Genomic DNA, 11,224 nt, shown 5'->3' with positions numbered 1-11,224 from the left:
TCCATTCATCCAGTCGAGTGGAGAAATTTTTCATGCTCTTAACTTAATCTGTTTAATGATGTGAAGGCTTTAGACTGTCAGTCAGTAAGTGAGTCACTCACTATAGGATTCCCAGCTTGTGCCCATTATAGCCATGGTGTTTATGTCAGTGGTTCAGTTATGTTTCTGGTCATTGGAAATTCCCAGAATGATTGCCATTGTATGTCAGGGTAGGTAGTTATATCGGTATTTTTATTTTATGTTCATTGACTTAATTTTTTACAGGGCTCTGTAATGCCACTTAGATGTCAAGAAAGTCACTCTTAGTCACTTCTGGAATTTTTAAAAGTATGCTACTCCTTCAACACCTTATTTTGAATGAGTAGATATTTCACACAAATAATTAAGAAGAATTAAAGCCATCACCTCCATCTATCCTCCTAGCCATTGCCTGTTGCTGAACCTGATTAATAGCAACAGAGATACAAATTGACTCTCTATTTTCTCCATTGTCAGATCTGCTACTTGCATGTTATTATTATTTTCTCCACATACTTCAGATTATGTGCTTCTGAATCCTTCATCTATCACTTTTTTTTACTTTGGATCAGACTTCTCCAAGAGTTTCTGCCTTGGGCTTGACTGGCCTTGAAACATTGGTTCAGAGCTTTACCCAAGTTATACCATTCACTTAACAATCTTATTTACATTGGCTCCTTATCTAGCAACACCTTTACTTAAAATTATTTTGTGTAATTTTCAAATTCCTCCAGGGTCTTGCCATTATCTATTTCTGTACAGTCATTCAACCCTATCAGCTTCAATACCGTTCTCCAGTTTTAGTGTGTGGCTAATTTTATCTACTTCAGCATTAGTTGATGAGTCTTTAACTACCTCTACCTTAAGCTTTGGAACTCCCTTCCCAAGTATTTCTGCCTCTATACTCTCTTACCTCCAAGTTACATATAAAAATTTACTTAACCTAATTATCTCCTTTTATGGCTTGTTACTGAATTTTTTGTGGTAATGCTGCTATGAATTACCTTGGGGTATTTTGCCAAGTTGAAGATATGATACATGTTATTTATAAAATCAAGGATCCTTTATTTTAGCTGTTTTCACAAATCATGTTGCCACTTCAAAGATTTGTTTACATATACTCTGTCCACTTTATTACCTATTAAAGTGGCTACTGAATGTATATTCATGGTCTTCTGCTGCTGTAGCCCCTCCACTGCAGTGTTCAACATGTGCATTTAGAGTTGCCCTTCTGCACACCAGAGTTATAACGTGTGGTTATTTGAGTTACTGTCAGTTTGAACCTGTCTGGCCATTCCTCTGACCTCATTAATTAACAAGACATTGCTCATTGCATGTTTTCTGTTTTGCGCACCATTTTCTGTGATCTGTAGAGACTGTTGTGCGTGAAAATCCCAGGAGATCAGCAATTCCTGAGATATTCAAGCCACCCTGTCTGGCACCAACAATTATTCCAAGGTCAAAGCCACTTAGATCATATTTCTTCCCCATTCTGATGTTTGGTCTAAACAACAACTGAACTTCTTGACCACATCTGCATGCTTTTATATATTGAGTTGCTGCTACATGATTGGTTGATTGAAGGTGTGAATCAATGAGCATGTGTATCTAATAAAGTGACCACTGAGTGTATATCCCTTGGGTCATTTTCCTGTAGAGAAATGTTTTATTTGAATGCACACTTATAATTGAGATTAAAAGATTGCACCCAATTTTTGTAAACATATGCAAGACAATAAGACTTTTCATATTCATTGGATATCACAAATCTCTTTTCAATAATTCTTAAAATGAGTATAATTGCTTTTTTAATATAAGAAACACAGCAGCCTATTTGTGGTAAGATGCTTTCACAATTAGTAACAATGTAATAATCAGAAAATGTTTCACCTATGACAATGGGTGAAGGGAATTGACTCAAAGCTTGCAGAGAGATTTTAGTTCCTCTTAGAAAACTACAGAATAGTAGGAGTAGGCCATTAAGCCTGGCAAGTTATCTTGTTGTTCAGTGACTGATTGTCCATTCAAACTCGCTACCTTGCTGAGTCCCTTTATGCACTTTGAGTCTAAACAATCTGTTGATCTCTGCTCTGAATATTAACACACAATCTCATCTGTTGATTATCAGGTATGATGCATGGCTGAATCATGATCCGTAAGCGGACCATATATGTCACACTAGTAGCACAGCTTTTTAATGGCAGACCTTGCATAGATTCCTTTGACACCTACTGAAAATCATGATCTATATATATAATCTTGCAGGTTGTGTGCCACATAATCTAATCTATGTGGCTATTCCACACATCAAATCGTCAATCCCACAGGCCTTCTCATTAGTTCTGAGTGTATTTTTGTACATCTTTCTTAGACCTCCCTTGAAGCATTGTCTTTGCAAGATTGTTTGAATGCATAAACTTGACATTTTTTGATATGGTCAGCCCAGGACAGTTCTGCTAAACTAAATATTGCTTGAATAAGTGCAATGTATTATTTTCAAATGCTTAAGTTTTGAAGTGAGGTGATAATCTGACTTGCAGGTATTCTGTAAAAAGGACAATATGACAGCCATTTAGACATCTACTTTAGTTTTTATACAGCACTGGATTTGAAAACTTGATAATTAAATATAATCAGAGACTGATCAACCAAACCTTCTATTGTAGAAAATGTTAAAGATTCACATTGTTTCTTAAGTGGAGAAAATGAGCAGACTAAGACTAAGCATCTGAATGCTGTACTGAGGAAAAGACCTCTCCGAACCTATTCTGACGGTTACTTATTCTTCTGATCCCAGTGAGTTTTAGGGCATTTCACTTCATATCTATTAATTGAACCTCCTTGTCACCTCGAAAATTAAACTTGTTAGTATTTACTATAACAACTCCAAAAAAGAATGACCATAGGTCCACATTATACTCCAAATGCATTTTTTACTATTGTCATTTATAATTCTAAACCCTCTTTTTCTTTTCCCATTTGTAGACAATGACAACATTTCTTTTGGCTTTCTAGTCACTTGCTACATATTGGCTGTTTGTTTTCTGTATCCAGAGACATTGGTCCAAAGGATCGCCCACATATATTGGTTTCTAATTATGTACTAAAATGTTTTTCTGTTGTTCCCCAAATTACATTCCACCTTGTTCATTTGTAGTTTGTTTGCCAAGTTTTCCATCTATCTTTGTACTGTCAGTAGGCTTAGATAGCTAGAGTTGATTGTTTAATTATCTATGTCATTAATGTAGTTTGTAATGGCTCTGATCCCTGTGACACTGCAAGTTTCAAGTCAAGTGATTTTCCTGTACTTCCAGACATAGCAGCTTGGGGATTTCCTTCTCTTGCTGCTGATGACAATGTTGTAAATTTTGCTGTTTTATATTGGATTGAATTTATTTTTAATGGTTGTCAAATTTGTAGGTTCAGTTTCTTTGTCATTTTTGAGTATGTTCATTGCAAAATTTACCTACTATAGCACTTTGATTGTTTTACTTAGATTGTCAATGCTTTTTATTTTTCACCTACATATTTGCCTTTTACAGTTGCATGGAAACATTTGTGAACCTTTTGCAATTACCTGGTTTTCTGCATTAATTACTCATAAAATGTGGTCTGTTCTTAATCTAATTCACAGTAACAGTCAACCACAATCTGTCTAAACTAATAACACACAAACAATTGTACTTTTCATGTCATTATTGAAGACGTTGTTTAATCATTTACAATCCAGCCTGTAAAAAGTCTGTGAACTATTGTATTTAGTAACTGTTAGAACCTCCTTTAGCAGCAAAAACCTCCACCAAATGTTTCCTGTAGCTGTTGATCAGACTTGCACAATGGTGAGGAGGAATTTTAGACCATTCCGCCAAACAAACCAGTTTCAGTTCTTCAGTGTTTCTGGGATACCTTTGCATGAACAGTCCTCTTCAGGTCATGCCATAGCGTCTGTTGTTGATTTACTCTTGTGTTTCGGATCATTGTCTTGTTGCATCATTTAACTTCTAGTAAGCTTCAGGTGAAGGACCGCTAACCTGACATTCTCCTGTAAAATGTTTTGATACAATTTTAAATTCATTGTTCCCTCAAAGATTGCAAGCTGTCCAGGTACCAAGGCAGCAAAGCAGCCCCAAGCCATGATGCTCCCTCCACCATGCTTCACAATTGGAATGAGATTTTGGTGTTGGTGTACAGTGCCCTTTTCCCTCCAAGCATAGCGGTGTACAGATCTGCCAGAAAGTTCAACTTTTGTCTCATCTGTCCACAGAACATTGTCCCAGAAATGTTGTGGAACATCCAGGTAATCTTTTGCAAGCTTAAGACATACAGCGATGTGTTTTTTTTTGGAGAGCAGTGGTTTCCTTCATGGTGCCCTTCCATGAACACCATTCTTGCTCAGTGCTTTTCTAATAGTAGACACATGAACAGCGACTTCAGCAAGTTTTAGAGATTTCTGCAGGTCTTTTGCTGTTACCTTTGGGTTCTTTTTCACCTCCTTCAGCATTGCATTTTGTGATCTTAGCCGGATGCCCACACCTAGGGAGAGTAGCAACAGTACTGAATTTCCTCCATTTGTTGACAATTTCTCTTAATGTGGACTGTTGAACACTCAGGTCTTTAGAAATGCTTTTGTAGCCTTTTCCAGCTTCATGTATCTCTACAATTCTTTGTCTAAGGTCCTCTAAAAGTTGTTTTTATCGAAGCATGGTGCACATAAACAAATCTACAAATCTTTCTTGAGAAGCACAGGCTCTGTCAGTAACCTGTTTCTCTGTGTCTTTTTTATAGGGCAGGGCACCTCTACAACCCACACCTCCAATCTCATCTCATCGATTGGAACACTTGATTCCAAATAGCTTTTGTAGAAGGCATTACCCCAGAGGTTCACATAATTTTTTAGACTGTGATTGTTTAAATGGTGTACTCAGTTGATTAGAAGAGGTACAATTGTTTGTGTGTTATTAGTTGAGCAGATTGTGTTTGTCCATTATTGTGACTTAGATGAAGATCAGACTACATTTCGTGAATAATTAGTACAGAAAACCAGGTAATTGCAAAGGGCTCATTAACTTTTTCTTGTATGTGTTTGTCACTGAATTATTTTCCTTGAGGATGCGTCACGGACTTGAAATTTATCTTTGAAATTGGGCTCTCAGTGAAATCTGAACTGATGTGCACTATCTAGCTAATGGATTTCAACTCCTAAGCTTTTGGTGATTAGTTTTATCTGTCTCTCTAACCTCCTGTAACCATCAGAAGAAAATTAGTCTGCTCACTTACTGCATACTTTTTTTTGAGTCTTTGCACTCATGCTGTCCCCATTTTTTCAAAAGGCACTTGTAATTGATTGTAGTCATCAGTATTAAGTTCATTGTTCGTCTTTTTGACTACTCCCATGTTGTATGCACAGGGTTTTTGTATGTCTGGATATTTGTTATTCTATCTATATTCAGTTTTTTTATGATGAACTGAGACATTGCTGATCTGTTTTATCCCCAATGTAAGGAAAATCTATATTCAGCAATTACAACAACCAAGAACTTATTGTGACTCCAACAAAGACTAACGTATTAACTTCTGTCACGGCTTTGAGCTTTCCTATTCCAACTACAGATTGATATGTAAACAATTATGTTGGAAGATCCACTGAGGAATTTACTGGCCTTGAAAATTTCAGATCTCTTCTCAATGAGATTTTTTTCTTCAATTCTCTCCACACCACTACCACCCTTCAATTATATCTTTAATTGAGTTATTTTCTATCCTTTCAAAAGCCATCATTTCAGTCCAGGATACTGCAAAATTAATTATCCATTAATGAGGGATTTCTCTGATTTTGGAATTATCTATAAAAAGTATAATTCTATTTCTACATAATAAGTCACATCATTTCTTCCTTCCCATGAAAGATTTCTGCTCAACTTTTCTAAAATATTGTGGGATGGTAGCTAATTTTCAATATTAAAAGCAGGCCTGAAAAGACAATTTCCAGATGACAAGTCACAGCAGATCATTGAGGAGGCAGAATTATTATGCAATTTTGCTGAGGTTGTCTTAATTCATTAATAAAAACAATGGGAAGAATGAGTGCGAAAATATTTTCAATTCCATGATTGTAAAACTTATCTATTTCTGATAGGGTATTTCAGAAGGGGAACATGTCCATCCTGGACAGAGAAGTAAAACTCCACAAATATCCCAGGATACCAGACTGTCTGGGCAGGTGGAACTGCACTCACCTCATCTGCAGCATCTACAAAGAGAGCGTGTTCAACCAGATGCTAATCCAACTTCCTATCCTTCTCCAACTGGAGTGTCTTTGCCAATCAAACATGAACTGCCCTCACCTCACCAAACACTAACCCCAAAGCAGTCATCGTTTATTTCAACACAGTCCTCAACACCAGGAGCAGCCCCATCACCTGTAATATCCAGGCCAGATCATCAAGCCACTGTAAAGCAGGAACCACAGACGTCATCAGGCTCACAAAGACCTGTGGACATGGTGCAGCTTCTAACTGTAAGCATCAGCTTCATCACTATCTTCGATTTATTTACTAACATGATGATTTAGATTTAATAAGACGATATTTCAAGCTATGTACAAATGTTAAGACTGAATGTGGAAGTTATTTACTTATACTGGTGATGTCTTGTGATGACTATTTCTCCCATTTCTATCTCTGTTATTACTTTGACACCTTTGTCCACTTCGTTTCATACTTCCACCTAACCATTTTTCCATGATTAAAAATGATGTGCTTCTAACTCAAATTTAAGGAATAAATTGCTTTTCAAGAAGGGATTAATACTCCTGAAGTGCAGTAATTTTTAAGGATTGTTAACTGTGATTTACATTTTGAAATATTTATCTCTTTAGAAATACCCAATTGTGTGGCAGGGTCTGCTAGCTCTTAAGAATGATACAGCTGCAGTACAACTACATTTTGTGTCTGGCAACAATGTGCTGGCCCATCGATCGCTTCCAGCATCAGAGGGTGGACCTCCGCTCAGAATTGCTCAGCGCATGCGGTTGGAAGCAACACAACTAGAAGGTGTAGCACGCAGAATGACAGTAAGTGACTTTAAAATGCCTTAATGGGGCATTAAATGCCTCAACAGCAATTTTATTTTTACATTGTAAGTTTAATATGGTGCTTGCAAAGAAAGAAATCTTGGTTGTTTTAAAATTAATTCACAAATTTTGTTTTCCAGGTGGAAACTGATTACTGCTTACTATTAGCATTACCTTGTGGCCGTGATCAGGAGGAGGTAGTGAGTCAGACAGAGTCGCTGAAGGCTGGTTTTATCAGCTATCTACAGCTCAAACAAGCTGCTGGAATTATCAATGTTCCAAATCCTGGCTCGAATCAGGTAGATTATCAAACTGAAATTCATTGAGAACATAGAACAGTAGAGCATAGTACAATCCATGATGTTGTGCTAACATTTTAACCTACAGCAAGATCAATCTAACCCTTCCTTCCCACGTAGCCATCCATTTTTCTTTCAACCTTATACCTATTTAATAGTCATTTAAATGTACCTAACATATCTGCCTCTACCATCTGTTCACTTACCACTCAATTTTGGGGGAAAAAAACTTACTTCTGACATCCCCTAGTCTCCTCCACTCTCCTAAAATGATGCTGGCTGTCCACTCTATCTATGCCTCTATTCATTGTATACATTTCTATCAAGTGACCTCTCATCATCTTTTACTCCAAAGACAAAAACTATGGCTCAGTTCAATCTTTCCTCATGAGACATGCTCTCTAATGGCAGCAACATCCTGGTAAATCTTCTCTGCGCCCCCTCTAAGACATCCATATCCTTCCTCTGATGAGGCAACCAGAACTCTGGTCTAACCAGAGTTTTATAGAGATGCAGCATTACCTCATGGCTCTTTGTGTGTGCGGTTTTTTTTCTTTGTCATCTGTGGGAATGCCAAATAAGCATGGGGTGTGTTGCTGGCAATGTCATTCATTCAGGAGTGTGACAAAATTTTCTTTGTCTTATATTGTTTTGTATTAGTTTCATTGCAGTAATGGGAAATACTGTGCTGCCCCAATGAATGTAACTGAACAATATTATAGGAGTTTCCAGTGGGCTGTAAGAAATAGATAATTGCATTTTTCAGTGGGATTTGAAATAATAGCATGTACTTGAGGATAAAGTGGTTGGCAGCAGGAAGGTAAAGCATTCTTTCATTCCTTACTTTAGTGTTTCCAACCCTACGTTGAATCTGACTATTTCTAGGCCATTTCTGTCATTTGCCCTCCTGCTGGATATGCTGTTTTTTTTTCCCTCTCCCTGATCATGCTGTATTTCCAGTTGGTGAAATAATGAGGAATCTGATCTATTTATAAACAGTTAATATTGATGAATTATAAGAGATTTGTTTCTGAGCTTCTTGACATAATGAAGCTGATTTTTACAACCTCACTCCCCCCACCAATGAAATTAAATCTTATTATGGTCCTTTTACATATCAAAATGGTTCATGGGGAATTATGTTAATATTTTAAGTGACCTTTCTTTATAAATATTACTCTACATGAAATCCACTAATGTTTTGAAAACTACATAAACTGATTTTGTATTTTTTTTCTCTTTACAGCCTGCTTACGTTCTTCAAATATTCCCACCCTGTGAATTCTCTGAAAGTCATCTATCCCGCCTAGCCCCAGATTTGCTTGCCAGCATCTCCAACATCTCCCCTCATTTGATGATTGTCATTGCTTCAGTGTGAGCATTTGGTTTGCTCTCTTTTAATCTTGAACTCCGTTACACTGCCAACTGCCAATCTTCTTCCAAGCAAGGCCCGACTTGGACAATGGGCAGCTACGTGTTTACAATGTTTCCAGTACTGGGCGAACTGGTGGGCTCCAGTGGCAGAGTGGAAACCCCTCTATGTAATCCTGCACTCTCGGCGATTCCTGTTAAGTGAATTGGGATTACCATTGCACTATATTAGTGACTTGGTGACTGTATGGCAGTAGATTGTTATGGATCTTATCATGGTAGCATCCTGGACCCCTCTGACGGACTTGGAAGGCAGGACCTTAAAATCGCTACCTATTTCAGCAGGGCAGATATGGGATGCTTCTCAACCCCACCGTCAACCGTAATGATCAACTTTTTCCTTTTGTAAATCTTCTTTTGAGGAATCAATCGGACAGTTGCTGAGAGAAGAGGGATGAACAGTTTAAGCTGAAAAGGGAAATAAAGCTGGTGGGAAATGCTGAAACCTTGGAACCATGAATTCAAACTTTGCTGAGATGACAAAAAACATACAATTTTACCTGTGCCAAAATGCATTTTCAGAGAAATCTTATTTTCATATGCGGACTTTGTACTTTCATTCATTCTTAAGTGCGCTTCACTGCTCCTTAACGCTGCCCTTCAAGATGTGAGAGTATTTTATGCTTGTCAGGACATCTGTTCAATCTCATTAATTTATAAATTCTTTCCACAGTCTTTACTTGTTTTTTTTAATCCTCCTTGTTTTTTTGGAGCAATCCAACTCAGATTTAAGCCAATGTGGTGAAAAGTGGTCTCCAATAAACAGCAAAAACTGGTACTGAATAAATAAACACCCTTTTCCTAACTGGTAGGAAGGGTGCACAAGGGGACTGGTACTCCTGAGAAAATAGAGCTGTGCTGTCAGAGCCAGCCATGTAACTAGCTGTAACTACCTACTGACAGCAAACAGTCTCCTTGTACTTTTTAATGGCGTTTGTACATAGTACTTTTGGAATTCTGTGCTTTGGTCTGATCTGATTAACTTGTGTAAAAAAGAAAGGAAACCCAACCCCCCCAGACTTGAACCGTGTTACACAGTGCTGTAAATATTTGTAAAACTCAAAAACAATTCTTTCATGGTAATGTTGAAGGCACTTATAATTTTGATACACAGAATAAAAATCTTAGCACATTATAGAAGATATGGTAGTATTCTCTCTGAACTGAACATACAACTTACCTACTATCTGGCATTATTCAATGTTGCTAGATGTTTTTTTGATGGGTAGATGATTTTTTAAGATGTCTCACAGAATTCAACATCAACAATGCCTGTTTCAGGCTGTGCCATGCCATATGATCATGGCGTCTGCACCTTCTGGACCTGTCCTGTGACCTTGGAATCCACTAAAAGTGATTTCAAGGAATAGTGAATGTGTAATTATTGACAATGAGCTGTGATGTGAATATATAATTATACTGCTGATGATTTGGGATCAAGTATAGAAAGCAGAATTAATTTGCTCAGTTTAAAAAACAAATCTGTTTATTTTCAGATCTTAAGATTTCTTTTTCATCAAATTATTGTGAAGAATATTTTGGAATATATTACCTTTGACATATGGAGATGGAGTGGAACTATGACATATTGGAGTTTCCCTGCTGTCTTTATGTCAAGTTAACACTGTGTCCTAGCCCTTCCCAGAAAAGTGTCACAGTTTCCTATGTTTAAAAAATACAATTATAGTGATATTTGAATTTTAAGTCTGTTCAAGCATTAAAGCCTGAAATTGGACATGCTTAGAATTTTATATCTTAGTCAAGCATTTGTTTAAATTAGATCCAATTTAAATGGTTTCATTCATAAAACTTGATGGAATTCCATCTCTGCTGAAGTTAAGCTTTTCATTTTTCTAACTAAATTAACTTGCTATTTCTCATCATATTGATGAGTGGAGTCATTGCATACACTTCAGATATATTATCTTTGTTCAGACAAAAATATGATATTTATAGTGGTGTTTTTAGGTAGATAATTATCCAAGACTGGTACTGTGGATCTGTGCACATTACAATACAATGTCATCGTTCTTTTGTACAGTATGTAACCTTGTTTACCGTGCAATTACTAGCTCTAGCCATACATGAGGGATTTTGATTTATAAATTTATATTTATCAGTTAAGTGTAGATCATGCAGTCTCTATGGTAAGTATAAAACCATTATTTTTCATTATTATTCACTGCTTTTTAAAGTTTTTAAAAAATTTTAGACAGATATAAAAGTCAAGTAAAACCCAGCTTGAACTTGACAGGCGACTTTAAAAAGAAAGCACAAATTGAAAAAGGTTTTGTTCATAGCCCAGTGGGTTTACTTCTTTGATTACTCATGATGTCAGTGATGTGGACATCCTTGATTTCTCTGACTCAGATGACGACAAAGTCTAACGTGTCAGTGCCTAGAT

At 36.8% G+C, this 11,224-nt stretch overlaps 1 protein-coding gene across 3 annotated transcripts in view; it reads left to right on the top strand.

The window, feature by feature from the left end:
• spen (spen family transcriptional repressor) overlaps nucleotides 1-9,960 on the top strand; it is an 85,307-nt gene extending 75,347 nt beyond the window's left edge. For all 3 annotated transcript variants that reach the window (XM_073031831.1, XM_073031830.1, XM_073031828.1), the window contains exons 12-15: nucleotides 6,155-6,535; nucleotides 6,896-7,090; nucleotides 7,231-7,389; nucleotides 8,636-9,960. In XM_073031831.1, coding sequence (XP_072887932.1) covers nucleotides 6,155-6,535; nucleotides 6,896-7,090; nucleotides 7,231-7,389; nucleotides 8,636-8,767 — 867 coding nt within the window. In that variant the 3' untranslated portion in view covers nucleotides 8,768-9,960. The remainder of the gene's footprint in view (nucleotides 1-6,154; nucleotides 6,536-6,895; nucleotides 7,091-7,230; nucleotides 7,390-8,635) is intronic.
• The last annotated feature ends 1,264 nt before the right edge of the window (nucleotides 9,961-11,224 follow it).

This window comes from Hemitrygon akajei, chromosome 29, assembly GCF_048418815.1.
Source record: "Hemitrygon akajei chromosome 29, sHemAka1.3, whole genome shotgun sequence".
Taxonomy (NCBI): domain Eukaryota; kingdom Metazoa; phylum Chordata; class Chondrichthyes; order Myliobatiformes; family Dasyatidae; genus Hemitrygon; species Hemitrygon akajei.
The sequence above is the reverse complement of the archived record's forward strand: the minus strand, read 5'-3'. Positions and strand labels throughout refer to the sequence as shown.